We start from the raw sequence: 22,916 nt of genomic DNA on the forward strand, positions 1-22,916 counted from the left end.
CCATTTCCATTAAACCCACCTCATGCTCCTGAGACAAGCTACCCTCTGACAATTTGCTTCCTTTCTGTAAATTTCTGAAACCATTGTTATTCTCCAATTAGACCAATACAAACGTTTTTCCCCTGGACTTATTGTTAAAATCCAAACTTTCGCTACATGGTTGTCTAATTATCAACACAAGAACAACAGATATAACTTCGATGTCCAAAAATACCCAAATATGCACCAGCCACAATATTAAGAATTAAAAAAAAATGTAATAAAATACGCACAAAATACTAGTGACATTTGTTAATATAGTTTATCATCCACTGGGACAGATACACCCTCAACAACATTTGGTCTAGAAATAACATAGACAACAACTGTTACAAACAAAATACTAAAAAAGCTATTGTGTCGATGCAGCATTTGGTTCGCCCCTTGACTTTTATCTAACCTTCTTCAGGACCAATAACTGAATTAGAATTAGGAGAAAATATAAGGTATGCATCTCCATAAAAACAGTTATTCAACAGATAATCTACAAACATACAGTTGGGCATTCATTGTTGTTCTTATTATAATTCTTGTGTTAATACCACATATTAAAACAAAAAGACATGATTATCAACATGATGTACATTTATACATATCAAGCATCAATAGACATGATTTTTCTCATATAGTATTCTTTACTATGTGTAAATTCACACACATTTAAATAATTTGCTTAGGGTATATTGTCTCCATGAGTATCAAATGAAAAGTTCCTAAGGGGCATCCTTAATTTCCTTCAATTTTTATTTTAACTTGCTATAACAGTGTTCTTACCCATTGATCTTCTTCAGGATGTTGTATCATGTATATGGAAGGTGCCTTGCTGTTATTGTCCCTCATCCCTAATAGTACAAACAGTCTTTCTTTCCCAAGATAAGAAACTGTAGGAATAAAAAGATTTTTGTTCAAGGTTCCTCACACCAAGCATGAAGCGTGAAGCCTACTGGGGCAGGAGCTGGTTGCCTCGGGAACTGGTATCCTCCACACACTGTTCAGGAACCTATCATATTACCAACTGGCAAGCTTATATGTGTCAGAAGCATGGAGAGAAACAAACTAAAGAATGGCTCAGGCCAGAACCAAACCAAACAGACTTCACAAAACAATGAAAATGGATTTGTTCGAGCTCATCTTTTTTTTTAATCCTATATTTTTCTTTACTTTCCCTATCCTTCCGCCAGCACACAAACCCCGAAAGACACAAACCAAACATGCCACTCATAAGTGACTGAAATGAAATACGCAGTGCTCTGTAAATTGCTTCCATAACAAATTATTTGCTTCTGCAAAATATATATCTTTTGTCCATGTCTACTACTCGAAAGCCCCAAACCAAGGAGAGGCGAGAGAATGCAGATGCATGGTAAATTGTGAGGTCAATGATGTGACCATTATTGCAATTTCTAGAAGAAAAAGTTTTGGAATTATAGAGGCTGGGAAAGTTTTACTCTCCCCCCCAAATTTTTTTTATCAGTTCAGAACATTGTGTGGCACACTGAAGGCAAGTGACAAATGGTTTGACGGCCCATGGGATTGAAGGCAAGCAACAGTTCTGGATGCTTCAGGACACCAAAAATACCTCTGCCAGTAACCAATGGAGGACACCTAGACACCAGTGTGGTCCTTTCTATCTGTGCCCCTCCCCTTTGTGCTTGTTCTTCACTTCTGAAGATGTCTATAGCAGAAGCGACTGCTACCGGTCCCAGGTAGTTGGGCGGGGGGACGAAGGATGGAACAAAAAAGAAAACACTTACCTGGAACAGCCAGCCATCCAGCTGCTGCCTCTCCTGCGTCCTCCGTCAACATCCCGCAGACTCCTGGCAACAGGAAGGAACCCGGCAGACATGCCCCCTTGAGCCAATCACAACGCTGCATTGCAGCGTTGTGATAGGTCTGAGCACCATGGATCGGCGCTCAGACTGCAACAGGGAGCCTGTGCAAGTTCCTGACCAGGCTGGGTAATGCAGCCTGGTGGGTAAGAGGGCCAAGAGGGCCGGCCAAACTGTTCATGCGCACTTTGGGAGCACAGCACTCCTCCCCTGCTCTGGCCAGCCCCGCCCCGCTGGAGTGTCACTGACAGCTTTAGGAAAAATAACATGATAATAACGATAGCTATCATGTTATGTATCCTTTTGTTCAGTGGGGCGACACTCCTACGCCTTAGCGGAGGAGCCGGTCTATAGCCTATGAGAGTCCATCTTGTGTGTCACTTCTGTCTGTGTTTCCCTCCTTCGAGGGATTCTCTTGAGTGTGAGTGTGTTCTGCCTACAGGTGAGCATCTAGCAACTATTTATTTCCTGTACAGTTCTAAATTCGGCAGCTCTGTCCGTCCTCTCTGAGGTTCACATACAAAGTGACCCCGTGTATGTAAACGTCAGAGAGGACTGACAGACCTGCCAATTTTAGAACTGGTGAATCACTTAATCTCCACGTACCTAAATAAAAAACAAAAAAATAAAAAAATCTGACCATGTGTAATGTACTGGTGCTTATGAAAAGCATTAGTGTAACGCAAACTGATGGGTCCCCTTGCAGAATGTAATGTGGGGTCCTGGAGTCTACCAGACAGACATTCATTGGTCTTAGGCTCAACGCCCCACCCCCCAAGGGTTGAAGGCCCCCATAAAGGGTTGGGGGCACCACTGTGCTGCAGGGGGCTGCGTTACGCTCATGATGAAAAGCGCTGCAATGCTCTTGGGCCGAGTTTTACTTAAAACTGAAGATATATATATATAAATAAAAAAATGTTCTTGTGGAATCCATTTGCTGTTGCTTGAGCCAATACGATTGCTTTCTTTAACACATTTTATCATTTTAAAAAAAACTTTCGGATTTTATTTCACTATCTTTTTCTACATTTTTTTAAAAATGCATTTCCTTTCTTCACAATGATGTTTTGCATGAACAGAAAGAATGCACTCTATTAATGTACCAAAGTCTGATAGATGCCAACAGGTTTACCATGAAAGGAAGCATGCTAACTTTTAAGACTGTTTATATGTGATTTACATGTGCGGTGTGCTGTGGTGATTTTTCGAAAGCCTGGAACGTTCCTGCAGAGATGAGACTGATGTGGGTTGCAGGGCCCGGTGTGTGTTTGAATGTGAATCGCACAGATAGCATTGAGCTCTGCGCTGTTTTGTCTGATATCTGCTGACAGCAGGAGCCGGCCTCAACGCCTCTGTTCTCTGTGCTTGCATCTTGCAGCCGCTGATCACCCTGGAGGGAAGCATCTCTTTCACGTTCGCCTCAGAAGGAATGAACACGATCACAGTGCAGGTCTCGGCTGGAAACGCCATTTTGCAGGACACAAAGACGATCGCGGTGTATGGTGAGCCCTTGTCGATTACACGTATTGATCCCCCGCCCGGCCTCCAGCAGAGGCGCGGCAGCGATGCCCCCTCAGCAGGCGGCTGGAGTCAGATAAGCAGGCACGGGCCTCTTTGCAGTCTGTACCGAGGCTTGAAAGGGCCCCGCTGCACGAGGGGAAAGTGAGTTCCTGTTGATTTTGAGAGCAAGTACGAAAGGCACTGATGTTTATCTAATCGGTGTCGGTTTCTATGTTATTGAATTCCATACGAGACGTTTGATAGCAAAATATCACAGCCATTCATTCAGTTGAGCATTGTTGTTGTTTTTCTGTGCTGGAAGAGGGCAGTCCCTAGGCACTGGAAATGCCAGTGCTCCGAAGCCTTATCGAGTTTGCTGGCTGCATTTTGAGTTATGTTCATTTTGGGGCTGCTCAAGAAATGTTGTACTGTGGGTTGAGAAGAATGTATTTAACCCTTATTGCCCTCTGATCGGGGCTTTAACAGTGGCTATTTCAATATGCTTGGGTGTATAAACCAATTAAACCAGCAATTATGAACTAGCGACTGTGGTGAGAGCTCACGATAAGGATACCGAAAATTAATGGTTGTTAATTCGTTTTGTAGATGTTGTTTTCATGACAATGACATTATGAGCTAATTTGTGGATATATATTTTGAGGAGCACATCTGCACTGCAAAATGAGCTAACAGTATAGCATGCACTTTTCTGTTGAAGCCTTGAGGAAAAATGGAAATGTAATAGAAACCGAAAAAAACACTTTGCAACTCTATACTGATATGCTCTCAAATTGCAAAGTTTGTTCAAATGCAAACATGAGTGCAATAGATGCGACTGTGCACTTGGATAAACCAGACAAAAACACTAAATTATTAAAGGAGACTTCAGTGCATTTCAAATAAATCATATGGCTGCAACTTCCCTTCTAATAAGTGCAGGGTGATTTTGGATGTTCTGGGAGAAATGAAGTCACTCACACTTATTTGTTTTTACATAAGTGAACCAAATGGAAAATGTGTAGACACTGATAAGTTACTGAGATGTTCATTAACTTTATTAAACGTATTCAAAGAAAAGAAAATAGAAGTTGATTTTTTCATTAACATGTAATTTAGACCACCCCATAAGAAAGATATTACACCGAACAATATTGGTTCATAAGATCAAACAGCATATTGCTACACTTATCACGCTTGTATACATAGTTAATTGAGGAATAATGCACTTCATTTCCATAATTTCTTTGTAAGTTCTTAGTGTTTCTAAAACGATATAGGCATAGATGAGAGTTAAAGGAAAATTTTATTTTTGAAAGTGACCCATCCAACAACTGATGCCCTCCCTATGATGCAAAATATCATAAAAGAAGAAGTCATAGTGGTGAGTGGGTTGCAACCGTTACTGTGCTGAATTTCCCTATGAGAGTTGAATATTCATTCAACCGTCTGAGGTCTGTCTTGCCCTTGAGAAGAGAAGACCCCTTTTGAGTCTGTGTGTTTGCTGGCATTGGCCGTCGCCAACTCATGCACGAACCTGATTTGTGCTCGTGCTCTGGTCATTTGAGGGCATGTTTGAGGTGACCTGTTGCAAAATAGGTCACTATTTACTCTATGCATTGCATTGCATCATGCCTACTGTGATCCTTAATGTTCTTGTCACCGCGTGCCTCCATAAGGTCCACTTGTACTTTTATTTACTTGGTGACCCCTGTAGTTTAGGACACACATTCCACTTCTGTTCAAGTTCCATTTTTTTCCAAAAGCGCATGGGTTATGAGATTTGCAGGACAACATCTTACCTATATCTGATGTGTTGTGCGTGGTTTTAAACACAGTGGAGTAAGTGCCCATGAGATATCGTAGCACTCCACTTTGAGTAGAGTCAATCCCTTCACTACCTTTATATTTTGCATATAAAATGCATTCCCTGTGTGATCTTATGTCATATTTATATAGACATATACATAAAAGCCATGTGGCCTACACATGTTTATGCAAGATCCCTGCAAACAAAAAGATGTCAGACACATGAGTGCACAGGTAGACTAGAAGTGCAGTGTGATGTGAGACCCATCAGCTTTTGGTTCACTTTATCACTGAATATTGCCTTATGATTGGTAATCTCCCTGTGACATTCTCTTTAGAGACTAATCCTCTCTTTATGACCGACCCTGGAGGAAGTTTGTAGCTCTCTTTTTACTCTTACAATCCAGTACCCTTAGCCACCCCTAAACCCTCCAAATACCTTTACCACCCCATACCCCTATCCACCCCTGAACCCTAAAAATACCCTTACATAAAAGATCCTTTACTATCCTATGCCCTTACCTACCCCTAACCCATAAAAGACCCTTACCACCCTATACCCCTAGCAACTCCTAAACCCTAAAACACCTAACATCCCCAAACCCTGGCCCATCCCTAAACCCTAAAAAACTCTTACCACCCTATGCTGCACCGACCCCTTAACCCCAAAACACCTTTACAACCTGTGAGACCTGTCATCCTTAGGGTGGTCTTCCCCCATGTGTTTTGCCTTCTTACCTCCACTTTTTGCTGATTCTTTTTGTTGGCCTTAGGACTCTGGGCATTTTGCCACTGCTGACCCGTGCTAAAGGGCATTTGCTTTTTCCCTAAACATGGTAACATTGGTGTATAGACAATTTACATGTTTACTTGTAAGTCCCTTGTAAAGGAGTTGAACATATAACCTAAATGCTTCTAGTGGGCCTGCAGCACTGATTGTACCACCCACTCAAGAAGCCCTTCAAACCTGTCTCAGGCCTGCCATTGCAGGGCCTGTATGTGCAGTTTACTGCCACTTCAACTTGGCATTTAAAACAACTTTCCAAACCTTAAACTCCCCTTTGATTACACATAGGTCACCCCTAAGGTAGGCCCTAGGTAGCTCATAGGGCAGGGTGCTGTGTAAGTAAAAGATAGGATATGTACTGGTGTACTGGTAAGTTTTTAATTTCCTAGTAGTGACAAACACCCACATTTGTTTTTCACTACTGTGAGGCCTAATCCTCTCATAGGGTAGCATTGGGGATTCCTTAATACATTTAAAGCTGTAATTCCTTATTAGAAAGGAGAAGCTGTATCACGTTTAATATCTTTGGAATGGTTATGATAAATCCTCTTTAGTGGTAAAGTTGGATTTAACATTATTATTTTAGAAATGTAACCATTAGGAAGTGGGCCTTTCTCTGATCTTACTGCTTTGTGTTCCTGCAGCATATATCCAATAAATATCTGGTGTGGGTGACAACTACATTTTGTGCATTCCCTCTGGACAGCCACAGATACAGAAAGGTTAGGTGTGTCTGCATACTCATCTGCAGTCTGATAGCTCTTCCTGAGCAGGAAGGGAGGGGGAAGATAACACTTACACCTGAATAGGCAGTGTCCTTTTTCCCCACACAAAGAGCTGAATACCCCTTACTGATAGTCTGGAGCCAGAGCTGGTAAAAAAGGACCTATATGCACTTCAAACACCCTTCTTTGAAGTCACCCCCACTTCAAAGGCACAACTGGGTATAAGTACTGGGCCTCTGTCTCTACCAAGGGAGTACACTTATGGGCCTGTGATGAACGCTGCCAGGAGGAAAGACTGCTGTGTTACAAGGAATGCCACTCTGCTTGACTGCTGCTTTGTAAGAACAGTTTTTCTTCTTTACTGTGCTGCCCTGCTGCCTGCAGATCTCTGCCCTGTTGAGGACAAGGACTGGAGCCATCTCACTTGAATCCAGATTGCTTCCAAGGGCTTGCTGACTTGAACCCTGTTCCTGAGCCTCAAAGTCATTATGACGTCCTTCAACTCTTCAACAGCACCTGGATTTTGGCATCTGTGAGACCTGCTAAGTGCTGCCAATCCAGTTCTGGGCACTTGAAAGGTAATTTCTACTGCACTGATCCATAAAAACTGATGCATTGATGACTTTGTGCCAATAGGAATTGCCGCATTGCCCTTCATCGCCGACATGGCTGCTGCTCGACGACATCACTTCAACATATTGAGTGGCTCAAAGATGACAGACTGCCCCATTCATCGATGATACATTGCCTGCATCGTAAAGGGGTTCATCGATAAAGCCTTCATTGACTGTGTGGATCGGAACCAACGCATTGCCTGCATCCACGGGATTGAAGACGATGCCTTGCCGCCTCTGCTTCTCACTTCGAGTCCTCAACATCATTGCTTCTTCCATCCATGGTTCTTTTTTTAGCGGGAACTGCATGTGTCCTATAGCCGGCCTGCCCTCCATCACAGTGAGCCTGAACTATGGGTTTACTTGGTCTAGGGCGGGCAGATGTCTTCAGTTGGCGCTTTATGACTCTAGGTACTATAATTTGATTTAGTCTTTGAAAAATCATAACCTCGGTTCTACTTATTTGAGTTTTGTTGCTTTGGTCTTGTTTTACTCATAAAAAATCATCTATTTTTCTAACCTTATGTGGAGCATTTTTGTGGTGTTTTCATTGTGTTTCTGTGTGTTTGTGTGTTGCGCAAATACTTTACATGTTGCCTCTTTATATAAGCCTGACTGCTCTTTGCCAAGCACGGGGTGCATACTATGACAACCAGAAACCCCATTCCTAACACAACCCAATACTCTTACCCACCCGTAAACCTTAAAACAACCCATAACACCCTATACACATGCTATACCCAGACCCACCCCTAAACCCATATCTATCTATCTATCTATCTATCTATCTATCTATCTATCTATCTATCTATCTATCTATCTATCTATCTATCTATCTATCTATCTATCTATCTATCTATCTATCTATCTATCTGTCTGTCTGTCTGTCTGTCTGTCTGTCTGTCTGTCTGTCTGTCTGTCTGTCTGTCTGTCTGTCTGTCTGTCTGTCTATCTATCTATCTATCTATCTATCTCTGAAAATAACAAAGGTTACAGGGACGTCATAGTTAGGGTCAGATTTTACTTGTACAAAACCAGTGAAATTCGGCAGTTATAGTTACTTGAGCTACCTATAACTTACCCCCCGAGCAATGCACTGCTTATGACCTCACATATTATATCACTCATGACATGGTCAGTGACATCACTGATGACATCACTGGTTTTACAAGCAAATTGCTAAGGTTTTTTAAAAGATAATTCCTAACTATAATGTCCCTGTAACCTTTGGCTTTTTTCAGTGAATTTCTATGTTTTATTGAACTAGTACTCATGTTTACAGAGTGGTGGAGAAAAGGGGCTGCGATCAGCTCTCAGGAACCTGGCTGTGTAGGACTTACAGGAGGTACCGGGAGGCCTTCTTGGCCCCCGGGGTACCTCAGGAGTAAAGTGGATTTGATCCCCCAACCAGTAGTGCACCATGAGCTGCTTTGACCCCCAAGGACATCCTTGAGGGCCAACTACCCCTCCTCTTACCTCCAATAAGTTCCACACAGCAGGATTGCTGAGAGGTTGTCAGAGGCCATGCCCCCGTTCTCCATCACTCTGTAAGCGTCTCCTGGCAACCTACTAGTAAGGGTAAGAAGTCCCCTTGGCTCCAGAGGGCCTTTGGGGACAACTACCCCTCCTCTTAACTCAAATAAGTGCCACACATTGGGTTTGCTGCGAGGCGTTCAGAGGCCACGCCCCCTTTCTCCTCCGCTCTGCAAACGTGCCTTCTGGCACACTACTAGTTGCGGGGTGATGTCACCTTGGCTTTTGAGGGTCCTTGGGGGTCAGCTACCCATCCTGTCACCTCCAGTAACACCCACACAGCTGAATAGCTGAGAGGTTGTTAGAGGCCATGACCCCTTTCTCCACCACTGCAGATGTGCCTCCCAGCTCATTACTGGTTGAGGGAAGCAGTTCACTTTAGTCCTGAGTCCCTCTGAAGTAAAGTGAAATTAATTCCCCAACCAGAAGCGCACCAGGAGATGTGTTTGCAGAATGGTGTAGAAAGGGAGTGTGGCCTTCAAGTCCTCCCAGCAATCCCACTGTTTGGGTCTTACTGAATTGTAACAGGAAGGCTTGTTGGCCCCCAAAACCCCAAGCTTTCAAGGAGACTTAATTCCCCAACCACAACTGGGCCAGGAGGCGCGTTACCAAAGTGGTGGTAAAAGGAGTGTGGCCCCACTTTATTAAATATTTTTTTAGGGAAAGGGGACTGCATAGCCCCCCTTCCCTGGGCCGATTTCAGCCTTTTTTTTAATTAAAGGAAGGGGGGCCAAATGGCCCCTCTTCCCTGGGCCAATTTTGGCTCCCTGGACCCCATCTCCCAGGGCCTGCCCTTTATTTCTTTGTTTACATGAGATGGGGCCATGCAGCCCCCTCCTGAGGCCAATTTTGGTCCCAGGGACCCCATCTCCAGGGCCAGGACTTTATGTATGTTTTCAAAAAGGGGGAGGGTGCCCCGCAGCCCCACCTCCCAGGCCTGTTTTGGCCTTGGGAACCCCATTCCCTGGGGTTAGGCCTTCATCATTTTTCTAAAATGGGAAGGGGCGCGGCCTCCATCACTGAAACAATATCCCCCTGGGGACACCATCCACCAGGGCATGGTCACCTCGTTGGGGACCGCGTGGAAACCTGAAGGCTCCCGCTGTCCCTGCCAGCTCCCTACCTCCTGTGGGAGTCGGACTTGCTTTTGGATAGAGGGAACTGCTCACATGCCAAGCCAAGCCATAGCAAACTGCTATGTCCTGAGAGTGAGCACCCTAGGACATTGCTGGAGCCGGCCCTGGGAGTGGCAGCCCAAAGAGACATGTAGAGCCTCCTTTCTTCAAATTTGCACCTGGGAGGTGGTGGTCCCCGGGGCTGCAGGGGAGTTCATATGGCCTCCCCCGTTAAAAAAAATAAAAATATAGTGTGTGCCTGGGAAGATGGCAGTCCCTGGGGCTGCGGGGGTTGCACGAGAGCCCCCTGCATCAATAGTTAAGCTTGCTCCCGGGACCTGGCCCACCCGGGGGCCTAGATCAAACGAAGCACGGGAGTCTGTGCTTCATTTTTTTGGGGGGGCAGAGGTCACGGATCCAGCACAACTCCCTCTCAAATTTTTGTAAAAACTGCTTTTTTGGCCCGGGAAAGGGGGGAGGGGGGCAGTGTGTTACTAACCTGCCCCCTTTTCTGTTTTTTGCAATTTCTTTTCTTGTGGCTCGGTTCAACCGAGTCACAAGATGGCTTCCAACACTTCCTAGGCAGCCAATCTGATCTCAGGCACAAGATCTGGAGGGGCCGGGGATCCTCTGCAACCTCAGTTGTATGTCTTAAAAATCGTTTAATTTCTCAGCAACTACTTAACGGATTTACACCAAATCCCCAAAAGGCACTTTGTTTGAACTAACAACTACCTTCCTGACAAATTTGGTGTAATTCTGTTCAGAAGTACGGGCTGTAGCCATGTCTAAAGGTCCTACGGGAATTAACATGAGGAACATTTTCTTTTAAGCACCCCCTGGTTCTCAGCCCCTGATTGAAGGATCACCCTGAAACTTTCAAGATAGCTCTTGAAGTGAGCATGGTATTAGTTTTGACAATTTTGTGAAGATTCATCCAAAGGCACCATATATATATATATATATATAGATATATTTAAGCACACACACTAAACACACATATAATTATTTGAACTATACTTATCATGCCTGGTTAACGCATGTATGGTTAAGATTTGCTTGGTAAATGATGTGTGGTAAAGGCGATACGTGGTAATGGCTGTTTTCAATCACAGCTAAAAGAAATGTAGACTATTTCAGGGACTTGAAATCCAGGCAAAATTAAAAAAATGGCTAATCAAAAATACACACCCCTCTTCTAATAATACTACAGCAGCACAGCTCCTGTCTGAAATTTATGGTTTACACACTACTCCATTAACAGGGTTTTCCATTTTTCTTTCCCAGAAAAATTCCAATCGCTTCATTTATCATTCTCTCCAAATCTGGATGAGTATAATCCTGACATCCCTGAGTGGAGAAGGGACATCAGCAAAGTGATCAAGAAAGCACTTTTGGAAGTAAGTTATTGATGACTCTTCATACATTGATCTACAATCCCTTTGATTCGTCGTTTGTTGGTATTGAAAGGAAAGAAGAGCAGTGTTGTCCATTGAGAATTTCCTTCTCTGGTATGCTAAGTTTATGTGAAATATTGTTGTGCTTGATGGCATTTTGCTTAGCTGTGATAATTTTAGTAATGTTGGTAATTTGCTGAAGTATGCAGAATATTAGACTATGCCAAGCGGGGTCACTGTAGAGTAAATTATTATTTTCAAGGATGTTTCATGTATACTACAGATTGATATGAAACCTGCCTTATGGTTGTTTTATATTCTGTAGTGGCAGATATATGTTACTCTCGACCAAAAAGATTGAAATGCTGCTGTTTCCCTTTGCAATCAGGTATAGTTAACAATTAACTGAATACCGTTCAGATGATGAAAATGTGTAATCAACTCTTGGTAAATACAAACCCAACTAACTGCTGTATTGCTCGTACTCTGATTATCTGATGCTCTTACTCTGATACTCCAAGCACAAGACAATGAAATCAGCAAGCAGCTTTCTTGTGGCAATTTTTTTTTTAAGTGGCCTGTCATAATTTGTCTTTTATAAGATTGTTTTTGATCACATATCGTGATTGATGGCAACAATGAAAACTTTGGTCAAGTAGAAGATGGCCACAGGGGCTTGGCCATGATGGTGACTGTGTAAGTTGGAAGACATGGTGCTCCGCGACCCTTAGCCCATGAATAGTTATCCTGTTCCATATTGTGGGGTGTTTCCTCACCGGTCCAGTTGTTCTTGACAGAGGAGGCTGCCAGCATGGCAGAGGAAGACCTGCCACTGCTCGACTTTGCTTCTGTGAGATCCTGATGGATATACCCAACATTGCGGCCTATCCTCCCACGGCAGGGCTACATTACTAGACGGAAATGCCAGAAACCGGTCCTAGGAAGCTTGTTTCCGGTCCAGGGAAGGCATGTCTTGGCAGTTCGGGCTGGACTGTTCCCATGAGGCACAGGGTCAGACTGATTTGCACATGGCCATGTCTGAACTGGGGTGGCAGAGTGGGCTAAAGAACGGTGATGGATCAAACCCAGATCTGTTGACTGGGTGTGAGTGTTTGATTGGTTCTGATGCTCCGTCCATCACCACCCCCTTTTGTAGGGCTACATTACTAGGCTGAGGCTGTGACTTATCAGGTCACAACAGGGAGCCCCAGTCCGGTGGTAACACCTGACACCAGATGTAACTGGGCCCATTGGGGCTCAGAAGACACATACCTCGCACTCCAGTGTTTGAGGAGTGGCTAGGGCCACGTCCTGCCGCAGCTGCATTACTGCAGGCTCCTGGGATAGACTTTGATGTTAGATCCTCGCTGCTGGGCCACGGCATGCTGTTTGGCTCGCATGCCCCCCTGTGCACTCCAGAGGTATGTTCGGAGGAGCAGGGTGGCCAATCAATGAGAGACTAGACCAATGTGCCCCTGACCAGTAGGGTGCGTTGCATGGTGGCCGCGGAGACAAAGGTCTGGTGGTCTTCTGCACCGGGTGCACTTGGATTTGTGCACCACACCTAAAGCTACACTGTGTCTTCTCTCTTGCCCTCACACCATGGCCAGACCACCGGTTGTGGGAGGGAGCAAGCACTGCCTGCCTGCCTTTCCACCGCTTCCCCCCCAAGACAATGGAGAGACCATTGAGAACCTAATTATACTTCAAGCGCTTTCCCCCCACCCCTGGAGGATTGTAGGGGGCACTTTGGATGGCCTAAGGACACTGGAGATCATGAATTCGCACATTTTGTGGTGTATGGGTCCTGATCCCAATGGCAAATGACTTAGCTATACCACCGGAGGCACGTTTGCCACCTAGAACTCCCCACCCCCGTCAGCCTGATAATTCACTGAGGTGTGACACTGTGGTGGCCCATACTGCGCTCTTGCCTCTGTCTTCCCTATACTTTTACAGCCCGGCACCTGAATTGAGGGGTGGGTCAACAGCTGGAGGTTCAGGAGTAGGCGACATGTAGAGAGGGCTGCTCCAGGGCACTGGAGGAAGGATAGTGGACTCCTCCACCCCTCTAGCCCCAGCACTACCAGTCCTCGCTAATTGTGTACCTGCAAGGAGACCAGTTCTAAGCCCTCCAGGCTCCTGCCACATGCATTATGACCTGCCACGTGCCTTGCTCATCATGTTATGCATGGTAAAAAATAAGACCCCAGCTGTGCCACCCAGAGTTCGGGCCAGCAGAGAGGTTGACGGCGACACATGTGCTCTAGATGCTTCCCTGGTGACTGCACTCATGTAGGTTTGATGAACTCTGCTAGACATTAAATCCACACTAGATCCGGAAATTGATGCCATGAGGATTGATATGGGTCTCATGATTGCAGAGCAAAAGAACTTGAAGGAGTGGGTCGACAATACCGAATCAACACTGGCCACACGCAGGCCCCCAGTAACGCAATCCGGGAAACACCTCTGGGCTTTGCAGAATGAGGTCAACTACCTCAGGTGACAGGTGGATGACCAGGAAGGTAGGTTGAGATGCAATTTCTTAAGGATTGTGGGCTAACAGGAGCAAGTGGAAGGTTCTAGAATGACGTGTATCTTAAGAAGTGGTTTGCAACTCTGATTTTAAATGGTAAACTCTCAACCTTATTTTCTGTGGAACATGGCCACAGGGAGACGGGCAGGCCCCCCTTCCCTGGGGCCCCTCCAAGACCGATGGTAGCCCACCTCTAATTATAATGATCAGGACCATATTTTTCAAGTTACTGGAGCTAAGGGCCAGTAGAGTATCCACAAACTTCCATGTAAACATCTTTACTGACTTTTTCTATGGACATGCATAGTGCAGATCCTCCCTTTTAGTGGTGCCTCCATGAACATGGCTTCACATATGCATTGAAATTTCCTGCCACTCTCCGGATCACACATGAGGACACTAATATTAATTGCTCAAAACCTGAGGATGTCTGAAACTGTCTGGAGCACAAAGGCGTCCACTGGTGACGAGACAGACCCCTTCACTGAATGGAAAGTTCAGAGATGTTGCAAGCCTTCCAACAGACGCAGCTTAATTGGCCCTTCCAAGTAACAAGCTGCCAAGGAAAGAGCTCAGTTGGTCGCTAACGTGGAACAGCATGTTGCAATGTCTTCTCCCATAGAGTCAGAGACTAAGAGCCTCACCAGAGGTCCATCAGACTTAGCAGAGTCCACTGGTTGAAACTTTGCTGCGGGGCCCAGTCATTACCCCTCAAACAGGTGAAGACTTGGTGTAGATCGCTGGCTTAAGATTGGTAATGTGTCATTTCGACTTTCATTGAGTGTGGGCAGCTCAGAACTTGGTTTGAGGATATCATTATATTGCGATGGCTGGGGGTCATGACTCACCCATTTCGTATTGCTATTATTAATACATAACCACTGCCCCTCATCTGAACAGTGATATAAATGGAGTTTGGTACATATCTTCATTCTTTATTGCATTACAGTGATAATGGCTTTGGTGGACTGGCCTGGGAGGGGGTGTTGGGAGTTCACTGTTAACTTACTTTGTTTCTTGAGTTGTTTTTCTTTTTCATGTTATAAAGGGTGTAATGGGGAGGCCTTGGGGGATGGGAGCCGGGGGTAAAGGGACGCTTTGGAGCAATGGCATGGCCATTTGCAGCTCACTTCAGCTGAGATAGGTACTAATGTTGAACTAGTGGGATTTGAAATCCTATTCATGACCTGGAAAATGAGAGGTTTGGCTACCTTTATGAAAAGATACCATGTTTCCCGATACCTGCGCAGAAGAAAGATCCAGGTGGTGCTCCTTCAAGAGGCCCACCTTACTGCCCTCACTCTAGAAGCTATGCAGATGTGCTGGAGAAGCACATTGGTGGTGACCACATATTCTAGGAATACCAGCGGGGTCCTCTTGAGGGTGGCACCAGCGAAGTGTTGCATACCAAAATTGATTCAGAGGGGAAATACTTGGTCCTGGAGAGGCTATTGGATGGACTCCTGCTGTCCCTCACCTGTCTTTATGCACCCAACACCATCCAGGCCCCTTTCTTACACTCTCTTACTATGGCACCACTACATGATGCCCTCGCCCCCTGATACTGAGGGGGGAACTTTAATTGTGTACCAAACTATTTAATAATTGTTTCCATCCACCAATACCAGGGGCACAATCTACTTCACTCACTCAGCATTTACAACGTTGGGCCTCTAGTGCTCAGGTATTGGATGCCTGGAGAAGCTTGCACCCCACGACCAGGGAGTGCTCCTTCTATTCTAGTCTTTACAACCTTCATATTAGAATGTATACTTTTATTGTAGCTCCGACGCCATCACTCGGGTAGCATGTGCAGAGTACCTGGGACTTACCTTATCAGATAATTGTCCTCTGCAACTAAAGTTGTGCTGGGGTCGGAGTCGTCCTCGTATACCTAGCTGGCGCCTCCCCTTGTATATGCTGCAAGATACCGCATTTTACCCCCATCTCTCAAACCTTATCACATCATATTTTTGGAACAATGAGGGTAAGACTTCAAGCACTGGTATGGAATGAGACTCAGTCAAGGTCTTATTCTGCAGCCACATGATTAAAGCAGCGTATGGGGCTAAACTAACCTTGCCCGAGAACTCCACACACTTGATTCAGGCATCTAGCAATACGAACAGCTATTACCCATGGATCAGGCAGCTGCCACTTCGCTGGCACGGGCACAGCTTATACACAGGTCAACATTAGAGAGGCTGGCCACACTAAACTACAGAGAAGATTTAGCAGGGAAACATGCAGAAGGCAATAAGGCGGGCAAACTTTTAGCATAGCTCCTTGGCTCTGATTCACTCAGGACCCTAATCACCAACATCCAGGATGAAGCGGCCTCATGCTTAACTCTTCAGAGGCCATAAACACCACTTTCCATAATTATTACGCCAAATTATACACTGCTCTGCTGCCAGTGGATTCCACATTGATTATGTCTTTCCTGAATAACTCAACTCTCAAGCAAATACAGGCTCCCCAGAGGGCAGAGTTGAAGGCCTCCATCGTGGAGACCAAAATCTCTAATGCAGTAAAACAAATGGCTTGTGGTAAGAACCCTGGAGCAGATTGCTGGCTTGTGGAGGTCTACTCCATTTTTAAATCTCTCTGTAGCGTACACTGAGGGCAGACTCCCCTCAACCCTTTGGGAGGTGGTGCTGATTTTATTGCCTAAGCAAGATAGAAGTTTTATCACCTCTCTTTCATTGCTGAACTCGAATTACAAGGTCCTGGGCAAGGTGCTGGCCAACCGTCTGATCCCCATAGTACAGCATTTGATACACCCAGATCAAAATGGGTTTATACCCGGTAGGAACACGTTCCTGAATCTGCATCCCCTTTTCATGTTGCTAAACTGGACTCAATCATTGGGCGTGTGCCCCTGAGTTGCGTCGCTTGACGTTGAAAAGACATTTGACACCTTGGGTTGGGATTACTTGATGGAGGTCCTTTAAAGGTTCGGGGTAGGCCTAAGATTAATCAAATGAATAGCCTTATTGTACAATCCACCTCTTGCCCAGGTGCAAACCAGTCATTCTCTCTCTGACCCGTTTTGTATTGCACGCAGCCTTCGCCAGGGTTATCCCCAATCATTTTCGGACTGACTATGTAATCACTTGCGTGTGTGCTATGGATGCAGGCCTCATGATGGGGAATTTAGGCCGAAAACACCTGGCATATAACATCTATGTATGCGGATGACGCCTTAGTATATCTCCAAGATGATAACACAGTGATCCCATGTCTTATGTAACTACTGTGGCAATTTTGAGAAGCCTCTGGGTGAAAGATAAATTGGGACAAACCCCATCTATTTCCTCTAATGTCCCTCTCCCGGGACCAGCGACCAGCGCTCCCAAGCACATCACTCCCTCTGGCTTACGACTTGATTACATACTTTGGGATCCATGTCTACCACTCAGATAGTGGCTTTGTAGACGGCAATCTAGGTAGGGCCCTTACAGGAGCGAGATCATCCCTCCCATTCTGGACCTCCTTGCCGCTTTCCGCAATGGGACTCATAGCTATCTCTAGAATGCTGCTCCTCCCCAGGTTATTGAATTTTTTTTTGCGCTGCATGTCCTATTGCCCCAAAGATGTTCAAGGACCTGAGAAACCTCTTGACCCCTTGATATGGGGCAAAATCAGGAAGTGGGTGGCACTTGCCAAGCTATATGCACTGCTCGAAGAGGGTGGCTTCGGTGCCCCGAATTATAAATATTGTTATGCAGCAGCAAAATTGCAATGGCTTACTAGCTGGTTGGCTAGGCACAATATGACTGAACTGGGACGATGGTCCAATAATGCACCCAACTTCGGTACTGAAATGGCCGCAGGGGTCTGATGGGATGGTCCCCAGAGGGAAAGGAAATGTTCTTATGCAAATGGCCAAGGCTTGCTGGAACACTTGCATGGTTAAGAGACATCCCCATCCCCCATACACCCCAGAACTACCTTACTGGGCGATGCCAGGTTGCACTTAATAGGGATACAGGCCAGATGCGACCGCATGGGGGGAGGCCAGTCTTACAACATGGGTAGCATATTTAATGACAAGATTCTCAGCATGTTTGAGAGTTTAGTGGATGATTATGGTATACCCCCAGGTTCCTTACTTATCTATACCTCGCTTACAAGGCATTTACACAGAGTCTGGAATAGAACACATGGTGAGCCAGAAATCTCGGTACGCCATCAGGCGATATGGACTCATGGAGGAGGTCACCATGCTGTCAGCTCCAAGAGCACAGATTTCTCTCTATGATTACTGAGATGAAGCACTCAACTTTATGCTCACGGACAAACAATGGACACAGTGTTTGAGGGTGCCAAGGCACGTTTCTGTGAATTCTCAATTCAATTATGCATAATGTAACTATCTTCACCACATATACCTCAATCCCGAGAGACTGGCGCACATGTACACGGGGACTCCTGACCCCTGCCCCCACTGCTGAAACACCACAGCAAACTTCATAGACATGGTCTGGACATGACCCCAGCTTGCTCCCTACTGGGATGGGATAAAGGTAATTCTCTCCAACTCACAGTAAAGATTAGAAATGCAGCACAGAGCTGATAAATCAGATGGAACTTTAGCTAAGGCATCCCTTTGGCCAAGTTTAAAAGAAGTTACTGGAATCAAAACATACAGAAGGATTAGGTACAACATTTTGAACATCTAATAGAAAAAGTAAATATACTATTTGAAAAAGAAGGGACCATTGCTGGATCCATCGTGCAAACAGATGTGAAGGCTGCTGCAACTGAAATACAAAATGCAGACAGAAAAATCACAACAAAAAGTCCGTATTTGTGACCTTGAGTACAAATCAAAAAAAATTGAAAACTCCTGCAGGCGTAATAATGTCAGGGTATTTGATATCCAAGAAAGAAAAGAAACAGTAAACGGAGGATTGTAACTCATGAAATGGATTGCGCAATAATTAAACATGTTAAGACCTTGTTGGAAAAGAGAACTAATTCCCTGCAAACTTTTCAATAGCCAGAGCCCACAGAGTGCCCACTTTCATTTTGAAACAGTGTGCCCTCCACGAACAATCATAGTTTCCAAGATTTATTTTTATGAAGGAAATGTTACTGAGCAAAGCTTGAACTAAAAACGATTTCAAACAGTAGCAGTATATTTATCTTTGATCCTTCTAGATTCTTCTTTACAAAGGTCTAAACAGGTGAGAGAAATTAATGGTTATCAGATTAAGTTAAAGAAATGGGGCATCTCATTATCATTGGATTGTATGGCGCGAAAATCTTCAGGCGTTCTAGGAACAGGAGTAATCATTAAGATACAAAACGTTAAACATAATGGCAAATAAGACAATGTAACAAAAATTATCTTAGAGACGTACATGTATTACAGATATATACATATGGATCCCAGCACGCATGAAAATGGCTTGCAAGGGAATCGCGGAAACCACTTTCGGGCGAAAGTGAACAAGCACCGCCCACTGGAGGGAAATAATTGTGAGATAGACATTGAACTACAGGGACCAGAAGGCTCTACACCGTAGGCCATCGCGGCATCCACCAGAGGGCAATCAACGTGATAAATAATGAGCAATAAGTTGGTCCCGGTTAGTTGAGTGCAGCCCCCAGATGCTTGAAGCTCCTCCTCTAAAGAAGGCCAAAGGTTGGCCGAAATGCATTAGGACAACGGAGCTTACGAACAGAGAAAATAAAATCTTGAAACTCACCGCGATGTGTGCGGCTCCTTCTTTCCCTCAGGGAGAGGTTCTTGGAATATAGAGCGGCTTGGTCCCACCGCAGAGTAACGCACCACCACTTAAAGCGCGCCACAACTGCCCGAAAACGGACCATCAAGTAACTTTGCCGCAAGGTACAAGGGCAGTGACAGCCACCAGGGACCGACCCCTGGTTTGGATCCCAGCACGCATGAAAATGGCTTGCGAGGGAATCGCGGAAACCACTTTTGGGTGAAAGTGAACAAGCACCGCCCACTAGAGGGAAATAATTGTGAGATAGACATTGAACTACAGGGACCAGAAGGCTTTACACCGCAGGCCATCGCGGCATCCACCAGAGGGCAATCAATGTGATAAATAACGAGCAATAAGTTGGTCCCGGTTAGTTGAGTGCAGCCCCCAGATGCTTGGAGCTCCTCCTCTGAAGAAGGCCAAAGGTTGGCCGAAATGCATTAGGACAACGGAGCTTACGAACATAGAAAATAAAATCTTGAGAAACTCACCGCGATGTGTGCGGCTCCTTCTTTCCCTCAGGGAGAGGTTCTTGGAATATATATATATATATATATATATATATATATATGAATAAAGCCTTACGCTGCTCCAGCATCAGAAAAGAGTCGCACTCAGGATTCAAATTGGCGAAAAACAATTTTATTGACTCTGACGCGTTTCAACGACAACCGTCTTTGTCAAAGAGTCATTGAGTAACCCGGAAGTGGTCATAGACTTAAAGGCCCTTCCTCACAGTTTAGTAGACATAGAAAACAGGGTGAGTTACAAAGTAAAACTGCAGTGTGAATTCAATGAAAAACAGACTATCACAGTAGATAAACGTGAAATCCATACATAAAATCACACAGATTCAGTGTACATATACATAATTCAGAAAAATAAAATACAATGAATCAACGTATATGTATAACACTAATTAATTATTAAATATATATATATATATCACAAATATTCCTTCGCTGAATTCGAAAGCAGCTCTTCACAAGAGATGGACACGGACCCAAAATATAAGTGCAAAAAATCTTCTTTAATCCTCTGTCGCCATTTTTTTTTTTAAGTGCAAAAAATCTTCTTTAATCCTCTGTCGCCATTACGCTTTTCGGCTCGCCTGAGCCTTGATCACATGACAGTGGCATAAGAGAAAAGTACCTTATTTAAAGTGACATTGCAAATGCAATTAATACCACGTGATAATGATGACATAATAGTTTTTAGTAGACATAGACAACATTTCTCCACATTATTTGAATGGGAATTTGCTGTTTGTTTTGTAAAATTCATTGTAATGTCCTATATTTACAATTTGTTGTTTTGATCAATATATGCGCTAACTTCAATCATACATATTATAATATCAGATTAAAATTCCCATTGTCATGAATGATCACGTTTGAATACGAGACAAGAATGTCGGTAAAATACCTACTTAATCTATTTTCTATTGCTAGATCAAATCTCGCTCTGTTATTCACAACTAAAAATATGTCCATCCTGTAAATATTATAGCTGATTCCAGTCTATGCACTTTACGCAATCATCGTGGTATAATTATTAAAAACAAAAACAAAAAGCAAAAAATTGTTTTTGTAAAATGTGGAAAGTGTTTGGTGCAAAATATGTGCAAAGGAGCCATATGTATGTGAAAAGATACTATAATTCGTAGAGCAGTGCGCAATGATTTGATTTCGTCTTTATCTTGCTTTCATTTCATCGTTTTGTGCCTTGCTCTGTTTCTTGATATTTTTAATTTATTTGTTGATCTGCTTGTGGAGTGGGATCCAACATTTACAAGGTCTTATGGCTAGCTTGCCCTTGCTATTTTCATACTGACTGCTATACATTAATTAAATGTAATAAATTTCATCAAATTTTGGCAAGAAGGCATTGAATCATCTAGAACACGTCCGCTTCAAACCATTGAGATCTTCAATCTTCTTACTGTGAGGTGGGTCCCGTAATACAATGCCCGGTTATCTACCTCATAACTAAATTTGAATAAATGCACACATGAAGTGCATGTATATCAGTGCATATAAATTGTGCAAAATGCAAACAACCAGATAAAAGGTAATGTCTCCTAAAAATATCTGCCCATCCGATAAATATATAATATAAAATATGGATAGGTGCACATTAAAACTTTCTTTTCAAATATAATTACAGTAAAACATGTTTTTCTGTTAGTCATAAAAAAACCCTTATAAAACCAATAAATATTAAAATATCGTGTTTTATTGAAGATAAAATGAGGATTCATTGGTAAAAAAACTGTTCGATTATAAATGATTCAGTGACATTAAAATAAATCAATGAAAGAGATTTACTACGGTCATCGTATAGTTTTGTGATTGAACATTAAATCAGACATGTATAAAGATCCTCCGTGGCATTTAGTCCTGCAGGCTGCTTAGTGTCTAATTGTAAGATATACCGAGTTTCTAATCTTCTTAATTTACTTTCTCGGTCACCTCCTCTCCTGCTTGGTGGGACTGCATCTATTACAAAATATTTCAGGTTATGATTGTCCGATTTGTGATGTTCCCTGAAATGTCGTGCCACTGGATAAGTGTTATCCTGAATCGTGATGGCTCTTAGATGTTGGAGGATACGTCTAAAGACAGGTAATTTGGTACTGCCTATGTAACATAAATCACAATGGCATGAAAGTACATATACCGCATACTCTGTCTTGCATGTCAGAAGTTTAGATATTTTGTAGCTCCGATCACCAAAAGGCGTTTTGTACGTGTTGGTGTTTACCCATTGAATGCATGCCTTACACGTGTTACATCTGTAAAATCCTTTACTAGATTGAATCCAGCTACTGCTGTCAATGACTTCTGGACTTGTTTTAACCAGTATATCCCCCATTGAGGGAGCTTTACTATAGGTGATGGACACCCTCTGCGGTAGCAGGGGTCCAATCACCGGGTCACTGCGTACTAAAGGCCAGTTCTGCTGGATGATTTTGTTGAATGCTTTATATTGTTGGCTTTACTTAATGATTAGACGGAATTCATCGTTATTAGTGTCTGCTTTTGTGTTGCTAACAGTGATATTGTTGTGGCTGATATTTTTAGGATTTTTATCCTTGATAGCCTCTCCCTGCTCCACGCCATAGACTTCTGGATGGCACTGTCAATCACATTGGATTGGTAGCCACGTTGTTTGAATCGAATTTTACTTTCGCCTTGTGCTACATTCAGGTCTTGATCATTGCTTCAAATGCGCCTGAGCCGTAGCATTTCCCCGTAGGGTATGCTGTTGATAAGATGTTTCGGATGCGCACTT

General features: G+C 43.9%; 1 protein-coding gene across 2 annotated transcripts in view; it reads left to right on the forward strand.

Annotated features, from left to right (window-relative positions):
* Window positions 1–22,916, forward strand: part of LOC146867033 (VPS10 domain-containing receptor SorCS1-like) — a 3,068,338-nt gene that overhangs the window by 2,820,552 nt on the left and 224,870 nt on the right. For both annotated transcript variants that reach the window (XM_085603449.1, XM_085603451.1), the window contains exons 22-23: window positions 3,247–3,370; window positions 11,236–11,348. In XM_085603449.1, the coding sequence (XP_085459575.1) occupies window positions 3,247–3,370; window positions 11,236–11,348 (237 nt within the window). The remainder of the gene's footprint in view (window positions 1–3,246; window positions 3,371–11,235; window positions 11,349–22,916) is intronic.

Source organism: Triturus cristatus, chromosome 1_2, assembly GCF_964204655.1.
Source record: "Triturus cristatus chromosome 1_2, aTriCri1.1, whole genome shotgun sequence".
NCBI classification, from domain to species: Eukaryota; Metazoa; Chordata; class Amphibia; order Caudata; family Salamandridae; genus Triturus; species Triturus cristatus.